The sequence below is a fragment of the Myxine glutinosa genome, chromosome 1 (genome assembly GCF_964187855.1).
Source record: "Myxine glutinosa chromosome 1, kmMyxGlut1.1, whole genome shotgun sequence".
In the NCBI taxonomy this organism is placed as follows: Eukaryota; Metazoa; Chordata; class Myxini; order Myxiniformes; family Myxinidae; genus Myxine; species Myxine glutinosa.
The window spans coordinates 168118540-168136344 of NC_136261.1; the positions used below are offsets into that span (position 1 = coordinate 168118540).

General features: G+C 43.3%; 1 protein-coding gene across 1 annotated transcript in view; it reads right to left on the reverse strand.

Moving 5' to 3' along the window:
- The window catches only part of LOC137416307 (phospholipid-transporting ATPase ABCA1-like), a 203631-nt gene that overhangs the window by 103593 nt on the left and 82233 nt on the right, over window positions 1-17805 (reverse strand). The window contains exons 23-24 of the mRNA XM_078771422.1: window positions 15808-15956; window positions 11409-11533 (exon numbers count right to left, since the gene is read on the reverse strand). Of these exons, the coding sequence (XP_078627548.1) occupies window positions 11409-11533; window positions 15808-15956 (274 nt within the window). The remainder of the gene's footprint in view (window positions 1-11408; window positions 11534-15807; window positions 15957-17805) is intronic.

Genomic DNA, 17805 nt, shown 5'->3' on the forward strand with positions numbered 1-17805 from the left:
AGATCTCCGCTTCTGAAGATTGTTCTTCCGTTGTTGATGTTACCGATAATGATTTTGATTACACAGTTGCGGACCTCAGAGCATTTCAGGCTGCCAGGACGCCGATTACTCTGGACCCCAACATGTCGCATGCAGACGCCAACGAGTACCTAAGGGAGACCTCTCGTTTTTTCTCGATGTGTAAGGCTATGACTGTGGCTGGCCGCCTACGCCGCAGGCCTAAGCCACCTGAGAATAATGTTACTGATGATGATTCCGATGATGATGTGGGCCACTTGCAAGGGTCCCCGACTGATGTTTATGTCTCAATGCAGGCTTTGCCTCTTTATGTTTCACGAGCTCACCTTTATGTCTCACAAGCTCACAGTGGTTCAAACGTCACTGACCCAACTCTGGATTTCGACCCAACCCCGGACCCAACTGCAAACCCGGGCCTGGATGGTGAGGAACTCAACATGGGAGATGCTCTGAGTTCCGAATCTGATTGTCTTGAAGATTCGTCCATGGATAATGACGGTGGAAGCAGCATCGCCTCGGACGACTTCGACTTTGACCCAAAGGAAGTTTCTCTCCCTCCTTTGGACCATTATGCTTTATTTTTTGGCCATAGGTTTAAGCCACCTGATACTGATGTCGTTGTGTCTTCCCCAGATCACCAGCATATAAGAGGCCTCATGAACATGAATATCGATTGAGCGCTGAAGATCTACAAGGATTGTACCTGGAAAGCTTGGGCGAGCTCCAGTCGGGGGGGGGGGGGGGGGGGGGAGTCCCTGCCGCACCTCTGTGGACCAAGGGTGGGTCGGGAGATCCTCCTGGGTGTGGACCCCGGCCGAACCAGAGGTCTTCGTTGTGGATTTGACACGCTATTCGATCTTCATGCCTCTACGGTCTCACATCATACACCCACATACACCTGACTCACATCGTACACCCACATACACCCACATACCCGCGGATCATCCTGCTGAGTGCGATGTGTGGTACTTTGGGTGCGGGACATGCTCACTGGGCTGCATTCGCGTGGTATGCTTAGTGAACCTTTACACTGCCTATTTCACTACTCTTGGAGGATTTTACATGCTATTTGATCACCCTGTCTTTACGGACTTACATTGCATACTCACATACAGACGCGAATCATCCTGCTGGGTGCGATGTGGAGTGCTTTGGGCACTACATGCTCACCGGGCTGCCTTCGCGTGATATGTCGAATGACTTTTTCTAATTAGGTTTACTCTCCATGAAATGGAGAGTAACCTATTATTACTGCTAGAGTTTGACTTATTATTCTTCCACGCTATTTTGCACCTCCGAAAACTTCATAATTAAGTTTCTCAGCAACCGCTGGACGGATTGACAGGAAATTTTCATCAAATGATCGGCTAGGCTCGTAGAATTTTTCAATGCTAATGATGACGTCATAGGTCACGTGGTATGGGCGCCATCTTGTAAAACACCTTCAACTTTGCCCCTCTGTATCTCCGAAACGGCTCAATGGAAAAATTTGAGGAATGGCTCATTCTAAAGAACTCTGCAATGGGAACAAAAAACATGTGTATTGAGTATATCAAAATGCTAACGTTAAGAGGTTAGAATTCGTCAAACACAGTTTTTCTCCCCCGAAAAAGAGATTTTTCCCCCAGATGCTTAGTTAAAAAAAACTCAGAATGCGAAAATTTTCGAAGTCATACGTCACATGGTTCGGCCGCCATCTTGTTTTCCGTGAAAAAAACACAAAAAACCCTTTTTCTCCGCAACGGCTGAACGGATCGAGCCCAAACTTGGCATGCGTATTCGGATACCCATGACAAACAAAAAAGTCAGCGAGCACGACGTCATCCGACACGTGGTTTCAGAGTTATGACGTTTTCAAATCTCAAACTAGAAATGGAATCACCTCCATAATTTGTGGAGGTATCGAGTGGAAACTTTACACAAATGTTCCTCATGGGGGGATGTTTAATCGTTACTTGAGACGTTTTTTTAAGTCACATGGTTTGGCCGCAATAAATAATGGAAGTTAAATTTTAAAAAGCTTGTAACTCTTGAACCACTGCATGGATCGACTTGAATTTTTAATACAATGTAGCTCTCATCGGGTGGAACAAGTGTGCAAAATTCCAAGATGATTGGATGTACGGTCGCGAAGCTAAAGTCTTTATTGTTGAAAGAGGAACAAACACACCATTTTGTCCTGCCAGGCCACATCTCCCAGTGCTTTTGCCATTTTCAGTTTTAATTTCCTTTAAAAAACATTTTCTCTGCAATAATAGGGCCGATTGAGATAAAATTTTCAGCATAGGAGGCACTCGGTCTGTAGAATATTTTAATGGTAATTATGACGTCGCAGGTCACGTGGTTCGGCCGCCATCTTGTTTTTCGTGAAAACACGAAAATCCATTTTTCTCTGCAACGGCTGAACAGATCGAGGCCAATCTTTGCAAGCAGAATCGCATACCCATGACGAACAAAAAAGTCGGCGAGCACGACATCATCCGACACATGGTTTCAGAGTTATGACGTTTTTAAGCATGAACCTTTAAAACCTAGCTCCTCCCTCATTTTTGATCCAATCGAGGAGAAAATTCACAGCTCTGTTCAGCATGTCAGTATACTAAAATGTCATTTTAGAATTTGCGATAGGTCACGTGGTTTGGCAGATATCGTTAATTAAACGATTTTTTTTTTTAATGGATATCTCTTGAATCGCTTTATTGATCGACGTGAAACTTCATACTCTAGTAGAAGTCATGAAGAGTAACAAGTGTGCAAAATTTCAAGATGATTGGATGTACGGTCGCGAAGCTATAAGTCTTTATTGTTGAAAGAAGAAGAAACACACCATTTTGTCCTGCCAGGCCACGTCTCACAGTGAGTGCTATTGCCATTTTAAGTTTTAATTTCCTTTAAAAAACATTTTCTCTGCAATAATAGGGCCGATTGAGATAAAATTTTCACCATAGGAGGGACTCGGTCTGTAGAATATTTTAATGGTAAATATGACGTCGTAGGTCACGTGGTTCGGCAGCCATATTGTTTTTCGTGAAAACACGAAGACCGCTTTTTCTCTGCAACGGCTCAACAGATCGAGGCCAAACTTTGCAAGCGGCATCGCATACTCATGACGAACAAAAAAGTCAGCGAGCACGACATCATCCGACACATGGTTTCAGAGTTATGACATTTTAAGCATGAACCTTTAAAACCTAGCTCCTCCCTCATTTTTGATCCAATCGAGGAGAAACTTCACAGGTCTGTTCAGCATGTCAGTCTACTAAAATGTCATTTTAGAATTTGCGATAGGTCACGTGGTTTGGCAGATATCGTTAATTAAACGATTTTTTAAAAAAAAAATGGATATCTCTTGAATCGCTTTATTGATCGACGTGAAACTTCATACTGTAGTAGAAGTCATGAAGAGTAACAAGTGTGCAAAATTTCAAGATGATTGGATGTACGGTCGCGAAGCTATAAGTCTTTATTGTTGAAAGAAGAAGAAACACACCATTTTGTCTTTCCAGTACGTGCTCACGATAACGCGATCTCCCGCGGTCATTTGAACCGCAAAATTTTTTATAATTGCAGCTTTGTCAATCGCTGAGACATATTAACAAACGAATGAAACAGATTTGCTCAAATTCTGACTATTTTTAACTCGATCGTATTTCACTGAAAGTAAGCCCATCAAGGCGCGTACGTAATACACGAAAATACAATGGCCCATTTGCGCATATGCAAACATCCATCCACATATTACGTAAGGTGCTGTGCGAGAAGGAAATGTCTGTCATGGTCGTAATTGGTCTTGAAATTTGCGCAAATAAATGCCCTACACGATGCCATTTATTTCGTCACAATCCATCCAGCCGATCTGAAGTTATATGAAGAAATGCATTTACGTCGTGACGTCATCACGCGATTTTCGAATTCAGACGTCTTTTCGGAAATTAAATAAAGATATAAATCGAAATGAATCATGTCCGCGATCTGCGCATGCGCGGTTTTCTCAGTCGCTTTTCAGTGGCATCGCAGTGCAACCCATCTGCGCATGCGCCAGCTATTGAAAATTGGGTCGCCACGGCAAAATCCAAGATGGCCGCCACCATGTATGTCTGAACCTTGCAACCTGCATATCTTGAAAAATAAGCGAAGTAGCAACTTCTAATTTGGTGTGTGGGTGTATCTAGGCACAAGGAAGAACGCTATCGAAAATTGGGTCGCCACGTCAAAATCCAAGATGGCCGCCACCATATATATGTCTGACCTTGCAACCTGCTTATCTTGAAAAATAAGCGTGTGTGTGTGTAGGGGGGATGTGTGTGTGTGTGTGGGGGGGGGGGGTGGAGGGATGTGTGTGTGTGTTTGTGTGTAGGTGGGGGGGGGGGTTGGTTGTGTGTGTGTGTGTGTGTGTGTGTTTGGGGGTAGGGGTGTGGGTGGGGTTAGGGGGGATGTGTGTATGTGTGTGTGCATGTGTGTGTGTGTGTGTGTGTGTGTGTAGGGGGGATGTGTGTGTGTATGTGTGGGGGGAGGGATGTGTGTGTGTGTGTGGGGGGGGGAGGGATGTGTGTGTGTGTGTGTGTGTGTGTGTGGGTGTGTGTGTGTGTTTGGAAGGGAGTGCATGTGGGGGGAGGGGTGTGGGTGTGTGTGTGGGAGGGGGTAGGGGGGATGTGTGTGTGTGTGTGTGTGTGTGTGTGTTTGTGTGTGTGTGTGTGTGTGTGTGTGTGTGTGTGTCGGGGTTGTATCCAAGGGGGTTGTGTCAAAGCATGTCCAATGAAAGTGGGGTTGTATCACAAGTGGGGTTGTATGAAAAGTGGGGTTGTATCAACAGTGGGGTTGCATCAAAAGTGGGTGCGAGTAAACCGGTCATCACTGCCAGCAGTTTTAAAGTGGCAGTTCTAGTTTGCTTTTGTTCCTGCTTTGTTTGAAATAAAGGCCTTTGATTGGCTCGTAGATAACGTTGTATCTTAGATCCAAAAGGGCGGTATGTAGGGCATGAGCCCCTCCCCCTTGATGTTGTCTTACCATTTGACCAAGTATAACCAATTATATGTTGGGTTTGATTGTTTACTGTATCCTTTTAATACTTATATTCTTTCCATGTTCTCTGAAAGCTGGCTATACCCTTAAAGCAAGTTAAAATGCTTTACAAACCTTTGCCCTGTGTTGGCACAATCCCCTGTTCCCCATACTTTGGCCTTGGTTGCACTTTGCTATCTTTCTGGCCTCTGCCAATTTCCTGTATGTTGGCTCATGTATGACTGTTCACTCCCTACATACTTTCCCACCAAAGGACTTTTGTTACATTACTTTGTTGTTTGAAATGCCTTTGAAGCATTATATACTTTATGTGATTTCATGCCTTGTAAATGGCTTGATCTCTTTACCTATTGAAATCCAGAGTTTGTTCCCCTTCTGTGGTCACAGCTGCAAGCTGCTATGCTATACTCCTCCAGGTTCCCAATACTCCTTATCTCCTGTCCTGATGTTAAACCACACCTCTATCTTTCATATGTATATTGAAGCCCTGATCAAACCTTTTCAGAGCATCTTGTTGTCGTGTTGGTCATTTGTGTGAGCTTCCTGCGACATCCTGTTTTCCGCAAGCTTGTGTAAACGAGTTCTAATAAATATATCCGTTGCTCCTTCTCTGAGTCCTCTGAGTCCCAAGTCTTAAGTCCCATTCCCGGCATATATATATATATATATATATATATATATATATATATATATATATATACATACATATATATATATTAGGGTGGGCTTCAAAAAATCAAAATGCAGAGTTTCTCCGGGACATGGTCTATTTTTGTTCCTTTTTGTGTCAAAGGAAACCACACCAAATTTGAATGGAATCCAATAATATTTAGGGGTGCCACATCAGTGATGAATTTTCCCCCATGCAAAAATAGGAATTCCCATTTTTTGGGCTGTATATACACAAAATAAATACATAATTATATATATACATTAAATATAATATTAAAAATAAATATATAGTAAATATACATTAAATAATAAATATACATAAATACACATTATACATTATATATATAGTTATATACAATATATTATACATACAGTTTTGAGACTTCCTATGATCACTATCTGGGCAATTTTCATGCATGTTTTGTACAGGTTCCCGGGGTCAGGGGTACGCTTTCCTAGTGTGTAATATGTAGGCCTAACTTATTGACTGTGGCTCTTTTGTAGAGAGTGACCCTGTGGAGTAAGAATTAACAGGATTTTACCCACATTCTTGCTTATTTTGCAGATATGGCATGTGCTAGTACCAGTGTTTCATTGAAAACTCGGGCTCAGGATAATGTGTATCTCATTGGGTCCACTTCTGGAGATGCCATCAAAGGTGCCAAGCTCCCGACTGTGCATCAATCTCTTGTCCTGTTTTTCCATCACTTGAAGAAGGAGAATCGCACTGCCCGGGAGAGTGCAACCCTCACCATTGAAGAGGTTGTGAAGTTCTGGGGAAAAGTTCACCTACCTACAACGACGAAGCAGCACTGCATCCATCATTTGGAGAGGCTATATGAAGAATGGAGGAGCCTCCAAAAAGGTGCAAAGCGGGGTGGTGCGACCCAAGAGAAAAAGGAAGCATCCTTCAAGGCCTCCTTGGAGAAGACGTTTGATCTTAGGCATGCAGATTCGGAGGCCATAATCACCAACCCCGAGGACAGGAAGTTTCTTCACGATCAATTCTCAGAGAGGAAGGCTTCAATGGGATCTGTAGACACTGTGTTGGAAGCAAAAACGAAGCGAAAGAAAGAAAGGGAAGAAAAGGAGAAGACTAAGGCAGAGAAGGAAAATAAGAGACAGGAAATGGTCATGAAGGGTGCTACTGCTATGGAAGTCACAGACTCAGACTCTGACTCTGAGACCACGGCACAGGCTGGTTCTTCATCATCTGATGGTGGGATATCTCGTCCCAAGAAAAGAAGGCCTATCAACATTGTCACTCCTGAAGTTGCAGCTTCTTTGGATCGTACGAAAACAAGTGACCGAATGGCTGTCCACAACTTGGCATCCATTTGTAGAGCAGTAGGATGGGATCCTGCAGAGCTGGCACTGAACCGATGGACAGTGCGGCGGAATCGCATGATGCATCGATGCAAAACCATGGACGAAATAAAAGAAGCATTTCATCATAATGTGCAGGGTCCTTTAGTGGTCCATTGGGATGGAAAGCTTCTTCCCGATGTCATTGGAGATTTTGTGCATGTGAAGATGGATCGTCTTCTAATCCTTGTGTCCAACCAGTACCATGGAATGGAGCAGCTGTTGAATGTTCCCAAGTTACCTGACGGGGGAGGAGAAGCTATGCCAACCGCTGTAATGGACACACTGAAGAGCTGGAACCTTGTGGGCAAGGTGAAGGCTTTGTCTTTTGACACAACGGCCAGCAATTCAGGTGTTCGTGGAGGGGCTGCTGTCCTCATTGAAAAGAAGCTACAGACTGAACTAATTCATTTGGCTTGCCGCCATCATGCGCACGAAATCATTCTGGGAGATGTTTTCACCACTCTTTTCGGTCCTTCATCAGGCCCTGACATCCAGCTTTTTAAGCGGTTTCAGGCGAAGTGGCCGTCCATTGCCCATCACCAACCAAAAAATGGATTCACAGATCCTGATACGGCAGCTGAGTTTGCACAGAACAATGACATGATGGATGAAGCTCTGGAATTTGCTCTTGTGTGTTTGAAAGATCAGCAGCCACGAGATGATTATCGTGAACTCCTAGAACTGACTGTCATCTACATGGGAGGAATCCCACCTCGTGGAATCCGGATCATGGCTCCAGGAGCAATGCACAGAGCCAGATGGATGGCAAAAGCACTATATTCACTACAGGTGTTCATGTTTCGGTCAGAGTTCCACTTGACACTCCGAGAGGCGAGAGAACTCCGAGCCTTCAACATTTTTGTCTGCCTTGTGTATGTACAGGCTTGGTTTCGGGCTCCACAAGCTATTGAGGCTCCCCTGAATGACATTAACCTCTTCAAGAAGTTGGAAAAGTTTGAACAAATCAATCAGAAGATGGCTCAGGCAGCCTTGAAGGCACTTGGCCGCCACACGTGGTACATGAGCCCAGTACTAGTGGCATTTGCATTCTTTGACACCAGAATTGACAAAGAAAGGAAGATCAATATGATTGAAGCATTGAAAAATGACGGTGAAAACCCCTCTCCAAAGAGACCAGCTATCAAACGAGGAACCGCCCTGTCAATCGCTGGCCTCATAACAAAACACACCAAGCATTTCTTCAGCATCCTAGGGACCCCAACTGATTGGATGGATAAGGATCCTGGTTCATGGGAGCAAGAAACCAGCTTTCAGGAAGCAAAGAAAGCCGCCAGTGGCTTAGTCGTGGTGAACGACAGGGCAGAAAGGGGTGTCGCATTGATACAAGACTACAATAAGCTCCTTACAAAGGATGAAGAGCAAAAGCAAGCTCTGCTCCAAGTTGTTGCTGCTCACAGGAAGATGTACCCCGATGCCAAGAAGGCAACAGTGGTGAAACAGGCCCAGAAATAGGAGTTACATTTCTCATTATTACCTTCGCAAAAGCGGAAGGTTATGTTTTGATCGCTGTGTATTTATTTGTATGTCTGTGTGTGTGTGTGTATGTTATTCGCATAACTCAAAAAGTATTCAACCGATTCGCATGAAATTTGGTGGGATGATTGGTTATTATACGGGACACATTTGATTAGATTTTGGGAGCAATCGGGTCAAAGGTCAAGGTCAAGGTCACGAAAAGGTCAAAATCGTATTTTTGTTGTTCTGTTCCCTACACTCCCATGCCAAGTACAGAACAGTAGCTGCGGCGAAGGTATGCGCTCTACCGAGTGCCCGTTCTAGTATTTGGGTTTTTTTATATTATGTGATATGGTGTCTCTTCATTTTATGAACTGAACATTTGGATTGTTATCATTGAATTTGAGTTTTCGTAGCAATATAGTGCTATTTGTGCAGCTATTGTAACTTGTGTTTGCTAGAATACATAGAAAGTGAGTGGAGGGTGGATTTTCATAAAACAAACTTCTGGTTTTGCTTTCGATCCATATATAGAAAAGTTTTGTAGACACCTTTAGTTTGAAGGCTGATGTGGCACCCCTAAATAAAATCAGATTGCTTTCATATTTGGTGTCTTTTCATTTTGGAACAAAAGGAACAACATAAAGCCATGTCCCAGTAAATATTTTTAAAAACTTATTTTGAGCACCACCCTAATATATATATATATATATATATATATATATATATATATATATATATATATATATATATATATATATACATACATACATACATACATACATATATATATATATATATATATATATATATATATACAGTGGAACCTTGACTTACGAGTGCACCAACTTACGAGTTTTCCGAGATACGAGCCGTCGCTCGGGCGGTTTATTGCTTTGAGATGCGAGCCGAGATCCGAGTTACTAGCTTACGCCACCCGCCACCAGCTGGGTTCCGGTCACGTGGTTATCTTGCCATGCAAGCATATCTGCCGTATATCGCTGCTGTTTTGTTTTCGCATTTTGGTTATTTTGGAGCTTACGCCACCCGCCATCAGGTGAGTTCCGGTCACGTGGTTATCTTGCCGTGCAAGCATATCTGCCGTATATCGCTGCTGTTTTGTTTTCGCATGTTGGTTATTTTGGAGCTTACGCCACCCGCCACTAGGTGGGTTCCGGTCACGTGGTTATCTTGCCGTGCAAGCATATCTGCCGTATATCGCTGCTGTTTTGTTTTCGCATTTTGGTTATTTTGGAGCTTACGCCACCCGCCATCAGGTGGGTTCCGGTCACGTGGTTATCTTGCCGTGCAAGCATATCTGCCGTATATCGCTGCTGTTTTGTTTTCGCATGTTGGTTATTTTGGAGCTTACGCCACCCGCCACCAGGTGGGTTCCGGTCATGTGGTTATCTTGCCGTGCAAGCATATCTGCCGTATATCGCTGCTGTTTTGTTTTCGCATTTTGGTTATTTTGGAGCTTACGCCACCCGCCATCAGGTGGGTTCCGGTCACGTGGTTATCTTGCCGTGCAAGCATATCTGCCGTATATCGCTGCTGTTTTGTTTTCGCATGTTGGTTATTTTGGAGCTTACGCCACCCGCCACTAGGTGGGTTCCGGTCACCTGGTTATCTTGCCGTGCAAGCATATCTGCCGTATATCGCTGCTGTTTTGTTTTCGCATTTTGGTTATTTTGGAAAATTTCTTAGTTTTAACCATGGGTCCTGAGTAATTGAGTGCCAAGGGCAGTACTGAGAAGAAGAAGAGGATGATGTGCTTGGATATAAAACACGCAATCATCGAAAAACATGAGCGAGGTGTGCGTGTTGTCGACTTGGTGAGGCAGCAAGCTCGGATGTGAAGGCAGCTGAAGATTGTATTATAACTTTTGCCGAACTGATGGAAGCCGAACGATACATCCTCCAGCAAATCTTCAACTGTGATGAGACAGGGCTCTTCTGGAAAAAGATGCCGAGGAGGACGTATATAACGGCAGAGGAGAAGAGCATGCCAGGCCACAACTTGTTCAGAGTGCCGGCGATAGCTCGCCTTCTCTTTGTGGAAGACACGGTGAGATCCTTAACATCCAACAACTAATGGGACGCAAACGGGGCGCCCAGTTTAGCGGTACACACATTGATGAATCACCCTGCCTGTGAAACACCGACATGACAGGTTATAGCTGGGTCGGGATTCAAACCCAGGCTGGACAGTTTAGAGTCAAGTGTGCGTACCTCCAGTCCAGGCCATCCTGCCAACTTGTATGCTGCATACAGGTGAAATATAAAGCGCGAGATATTTTTATATATACTGCATATTTAAAAAAAAATTGGTGTGGTTTTTGGCGGGCTGGAACGGATTAATAGCATTTCAATGCATTTTAATGGGGAAATTTAATTTGAGAAACGAGCAAATTGAGTTACGAGCTCGGTCACAGAACGAATTAAACTCGTAAGTCAAGGTTCCACTGTATATAGATATATATATACATACATACATACATACAATTATACATATATATTTATATATTTATATTTATAAAACATCCAGGTAACCATTAGGGGGGGGGGTGGATGCGGGGGGGTTATGGAGTGGGGATACAATAACCAGGCAAACTTTAGCATCGAGCCTTGCCATCTCCACTATCTACATTACCACCTTGTTCTACTTATGATCCTAATCTGCTAAGTTACTTTACCACCATCAACATCATCAACATCATTATCTTCCTGAATGACAATGATAACAAGGAATTTGTTGAATCTAAATTTGTCATATTCAATTGCAGGTACACTATTAACATTTGTAATCCTTAACTGTTATATGGATTTTTTTTTATTGTTTGATCACAAACCTGTAAAACGTGTGCTGTTGACCATACATCCAGGGCTGCAACTCCAGACTCGGTGCATTAGAGAGAGATGGTGATATCTTACTGACAGCCAGAGCAAGACACACAAACACCACAGGAAGTATGATCTGCAACCACAGCAGGAACAAAATTAAACATCTTCACTGGAATTAAGTGTCTAAAGTGGTTATCATGATGCCTGTAATACTATTACATTTGTTAGGGAATGGGCAATAGTCAAATTTAGGCCTTAGACTCCATGTATATTTGTTTTTAGTACGAGAACATCTTACTAAGTACCGGTATTAAGTGTTTGTTTAAGTTAAGAAGTCAATGTAAAAAAATGTTTCCCATGAAGGATGGAATGTTGTACATAAATAGCTCGGGTAATGTGCTCCATCTTTGTTCTCACTCTCACTCTCAAAAAATAATTACAGTATTTATTTCCTGAGGAAAAGCATGCACCTCAAGTCTACCACTATTTTGTGATGAGAGATAGTGTTTATTTGGAGTACCTAGAGGGTTGAAATTCTTGTAACTCTGTTTGATAAATGGTGCTGAATTTAGCGATGCCGATTAACAGGCCTGTGGCAACCAATCAGCATGGCCTTTCGTTCGGCCATCTTTGGATATTTCCCAGTGTAGAAGCGGTAACTGCCGGGAATGTGAGCATTATGTTCCATGCAGTCGGCAGTCTTCACGCTACAATACTGATGAGGAAGCATCGGTGATATCGATAAAAAAATCTTTATTATTGAATAGAACCATCTTTAGAGGCCATTATTCCCCACGGAGCAGGGGTTGGCCCTTTTTGGGCACCCTGATCCCCTTTTTGAAGGAATATTTTATAGCTGGATGCCCTTCTGCCTCCAACCCTGTTAGTCACATCTTGCGACACACAGGGAATTACCAGTGAACTGGTACTCAATTTGCCGACCTCGGAAGGATGAGCAGGCTGAGTCAACCGCCGCTGGCGTTAATTCAGTGATCGACCAGGATTCGAACCCAGGATATTAGGATCCCAAGGCAGCACCCTAACCGCTAAGCCAACACCAGGCTAAATCTTTATTTTTGAATGCACTGCCCAAAAGTGTTCAATCTTATTCACACCCATCACGGTGGGACTGAAGCACAAGGCATGTTGTTCTCACATCACAGACAGGTGGGTCGGTGACCTTTGTTTTTTACTGTCCCTCAAGTCCAGCTTCCTCTGCTCTCTAAGTTTTGTAACTTTTCTCCGCTCCTCCAAGAAGCACATGTTCTTCTAACAAGAGAGTTCATAGAACACCTTACCCCTCGCAGTCTTGAGAAAAAGGGCATAAGAAGGGTCTTTGAAACTCTTGCTTTGCATTTCTGAGCCAATATATATTTCCTATGAGCCGCCATTTTGTATGAATCTCGACATTCCCTAACACAGAGCATGAGTGGCACATTCGATTTGTCAAGATGACGCAAAATGGCTAAAATTTTGTCAAGGTTCTACTAAACAGGGGGTGTTTGGGGGTGACAGCAAGGTGATTTGTGTTCTACAGCGATAGTGTTCAATGGAAATAAAATAAAGGTTTTAAAGGCTGGAGAAAAAAAAACAAAAAAAATTTTTTTTCAAAGGTTTACCACCCTTGATGCGTCTTTTACACCACCATATTTAGCATGTTAAATTCGTCATTCGTGCCTATTGTTTGTGTCCTATATGATGTCGTTAAAAACTAAGTTCCCTATTTGGAATGATTTAAAATTTTGTTTGACTGCCAAGACAGGTAGACAGACTAAAACAATACAGGACCTTCGAAATAATGTATGAATGCTAAATGAGGCCTTTTGTATATGTGCTGGGTATGTGTTTACAATGATTAACTTTGTCTAGGCTGATGCGAGTGTTAAATGTGTGATTCTGGCATTGCTAGCACGAAAAACATAATTTTCAGCATTTAAATGATACGATGGCTCTCAAAATGTGCTTGATGGGTTTTGGGGGGGGGGGGGGGGGAGGAGGGGGTTGTATACAGAATCGAGGCTTGTGTAAGAGCTAACACATTGAACATGAAAACATGCACAGACACATAAAACATGCAATGAAGGGAGTGGAAGACAAGAAGGGGAGGGAGAGGGAAGCACACTAACACAATAACAGTCGAGAACAAGGATGTCGGTAGATCTGTGGAAGGAGGAGGGCTGGGGAAGAGGGAGAGGTGCACGGTATAAAGCAAATGAACACTACTAGGAATTTCACTTCTAGGAATTTCAGGAAAGAAGCTCAGGGTTAAAAGAGGCGGATTTGGGGTGTTTTAACGGGTTTGTTAACCACTTTGTTGTGTCCCTGAATGCAAATCCGACTCGTATAAATATATGAATACGAGAAATATCCTTGAGTGAGAGGTGACGGGTTTGTACCATTTACTGTTCGTACATTCTAGCATCGGCAGTCGATATAACAAATACACGCACATACATGCACACACATACACACACACACACACACACACACACACACACACACACACACACACACACACACACACACACACACACACACACACACACACACACACTCTTTCTTCACCTTTTGCCAATAGATGCAAAAATTGAGTATAATTTTTCTTGCGGCCCTGAAACCAAACAAAAATATATATTTATAAGTGAGCTGAGAAAGTTTGCAGTACGAGCAGGTGCCCATTCGGTGAGCTCAGCATATTCTCTAAGTCTTTAGTTATGTAGTAGCACAGACCTTTCTCTCAAGTTTGTTTCCAAGTATTTCTGGATTCTTTCAGAAGCTTGGTGAGTTATTCCATGTAATAATTGTTATCCCAAACACATAATACATTTTATTTCACCCCGATCTCTTCAGCTTCAAGGGATATCTTCGCACGCGCACCCGAGCATTTTAGGGCAGATTACGTCATTTTGAAAGTGCCGTATTACCTTACTCCTCTCTACGCATGTGCGTTCGCGACGAGAGCCAAAGTACTGCTAAACTGCAGGTCCGTGTTTTGATTCATGTTCCGATTTGTGGTCTACAGTGTTCAAAATTTAAACTTCAATTGAAATTACAAGTAAATAGTTTCTCGATCACAGACTGACATCTGTATACAGATAGACCGACAGACAAGATAAAGTGAAGCCGCTTTTCCCTTCATGCATGTGGGTTAATAACCCCCTCCTGGTTAAACTCCAAAAATCTATGCTTGATGCCTACCTCCACTCTTTTGTTTCTCTTTTCACCCATTCACGGAACTGCCTTCCCCCAAAACCAAACGTGTAGAAACCAAAACTAAAACCTTCGTCCAAAACAAAACTAAATGTGAACTGTTCAATCACACTCTTCACTCCAGGGCAAGTGGTGCAACACCATATCATGTCATCTTCAATTCCTACCCACAATCCTTTATGCCCCCATTAACTCTATCTAACCCAACCCTCGAGACTACATTCAGGCTACTGTTTCCCTGCCCCCCTATCCCCTTTCTCTGTTTGTTCATACCATTACTTGTTTTGTCCAACTGTGGCCCAATTGCCCCACCTCTATTGTATTGCCTTTTTATCCTCTATCACCTCTCTCTTACATGAGCTTAGATTTTGTATGCAAAAACATTTACTAACACGAATGACCACACCGTAGTCACAACATGCGACAAAATCTGGTGGCATGCGATTGAGAAACACGCATATAAAGCACTCTTAAAAGATGTGCAGAACGATTGGAAAACACATTTAATGCGCTGTTAAAAGATTAACTCGACAACTCTCATCCATGATGCCAGCCTCTACCATGGTTATATCAGAACGAGCTGATTCATCACACGGTCACAGATTGTTTAACCCCAATATGGGGCTGTTCAAAAATTACGTTATGTAACGTATTTTTATTCGACATTGATTCGATTTGGGGGGGGGGGGGGGGGTCCTTCATCATGAGCAACACTCAACCACAACAAAGCCAATAGAAATCTGATGCAACAAACCCTGGCAGTGTATAATCAGCAGAGGACTACAGGCCTGATGTCTGAGGGCTTATGTCCACCAAGATGGCGGCCATATTATTTTGTCTGGGTGCCATGGTGGGTGGAGTGACGCAAAAAATGTGGGTGGGGTCCGGCAGCTGTCCAACCAATGGGTGCACATTTGAAAACAAGAACCACAACAACAACAACAACAACCATGCAGAGCTTTTGTTGATTTGCGACATGTCGCAGGTAAAAACAAAAATGAGGGAACCATACTCATAAAAGCAATAAAGGAAGCTTCAAAGAAAAAACAGCTTCATTGTTAAGTTGCCTCTTTCATCAACTTGTCAGTTTAATGAAAAACAACAAATTCGTCAACACACAGATATTTATAATGCTTTTACGAACCTCATAAGGCCGTTTATTCTCATTTGTTATCCAAAAACATTGTAATGGCCCACCTGAGCAACGAATCCTTTTCGGCTGCGACGTGCATGGTGAAACCGCTTGACAAGGAGTGCCCAAAACTGCTGGAGTATCAGAGGGAAACCGCTCAGCAGGTCATCTTCTGATCTTCGTGTACTTGATGTATGTTCCCCAGGTGGTTCCACTAATGGTTGGAAAGAGTAAGCAGATAGGTTACCTGTAACAATGTTCTCTGTATAAAGTGTCCCACTTTGTTTGAATGTGCCAGAAGATTCCACATGACGTTTGGTAGGAAGAGGGAAGGAATGTGGACAGTTGAATTTTTAAAATAATTACATAAATATATGTACAGTGCATTACCTGGAGGTAACAAAATAGTTATCTAGGGTATTGTGTGCATGTGTCAATTGTGCACAAATCTTGAGTGAAAAAGCGATGAGTGCCACCAGTTCTGTCACCCTCTACTCATGTAGCCAATGTGGTATGATTGATGCAATGCGTGTGTCCAAGTGTTGGTGTCAAGGATGACATAATTGTTTTTTGTTCCATTGTTTTCCACATTTAACATGACAAAATATGTTGGTCCATGGTGTCAGAGAGTGAGGTGTAAATTGAGTCATCACTGTTTGCCGGATGATACAGCACACATACAAAAGGTGGGAGCAGAGGAGAAGCTGGAGCCAGAGGTACTCCTGGGGGTGTGGTGGAGTGAGCGCAGTGCAGGGAGAGTGCAAGACAATGCTCAGGTCTGTTATACTGCAGGAGGGAGTAACCAGGGACAGATACTAAGGAGGCAGAGATGTCGTGAAGGAGGAAAGTTTCTGTTAAGCGGGTAAAGTCTGGTTTTTCAAAAGCAACCTGTATGGAGAGGTCAATCAGGTTTGAGCGAAGGCCCCGGATGTTTGAGGTCCATACTGTGGTGTCTAGCCTCATTGTGCTTACGGTGCATTGCATTGGATACATGGGATCACGTGCTGTGAGGATGATGGCATGACGTCATCACACAAATGGGAGGGGAGGATTGGAGGTCTGCTTGAGTTTCGGAATAAAAAGCGGTTGCTCTTGGAGTTCCCTGGAGTTATGATGTTCTCCTGCTTCCTTCATGTTTTTCGATACAACACATACCATTAAGGACAAGGGAAGAGGACGTCTGATACAAGAGAGGGGAGGGCGAGGGTAAGATAAGGGATGAGAGGGGGAGGTAGGAAGAGCTGTTCACAGTGTCGGGCAGAGCAAAGAGCTTGGAGAGAGGGAAGGGCGAGGAGAAGGAGGACAAAAGGCTAGGTGGTGATGGGATGAGGCACAGCGAGGAGTAATGTGAGGGGGGACAGAGGGAAGTATAAGATTGGAGGAGGTGGAGGAGGAATGAGTTGGAAGGGAGAGGGCCGGAGGCAGCTTTGTGGATGTGTGAGGGCAACTCCGAGAAGGAGTAAGAGGGGAGATTTGAAGGGGAAGGGTAAAAGGAAGGTAGTGATGGAATGGGGAAAGGAGAGTGTAGAGGGAGTGGACATGGAGTGGGACACTGGTAAGGGATAGGGTTTGTAGGATACGGGCAAGTACAAGGAGAGGAGGGACAGACAGGGAAGGGTTTGACATTGAAAATGTACAAAAGGAACGATTAAAGAAATACAAACATCAATTGCAAGCTGGGGTTTTTGAGACTGTCAAGTCAAACATACGTTTGAGAACATTAAAGGAGGGGTGATATATAAAGGCGAGTTAAGAGATTAGAGAAAGGAAGAGCTGTAAATTTAGAATTTTTAGAATTGGGGTGATTGAAAGAGTGATTTGAAATCAGCCTTTTGAAAAGGAAGAAAAGTGAATTGCAATAGAAAAGAGAATGCAACACAGGAAAAGGAAGTTGAAACATTTTAAAACAAACACTGTGAAGACTGTCTGGGTATTCACCAAATTGAGGAAAGGGAGGCTGGGAGGACAAAGTTGTTGGCAGAGGTTTAGAAAAGGATGAAACAAGTACAGATACATTCAAAGTACACCACCCCATGCCAAATAAATAAATATCCTCCAGCACG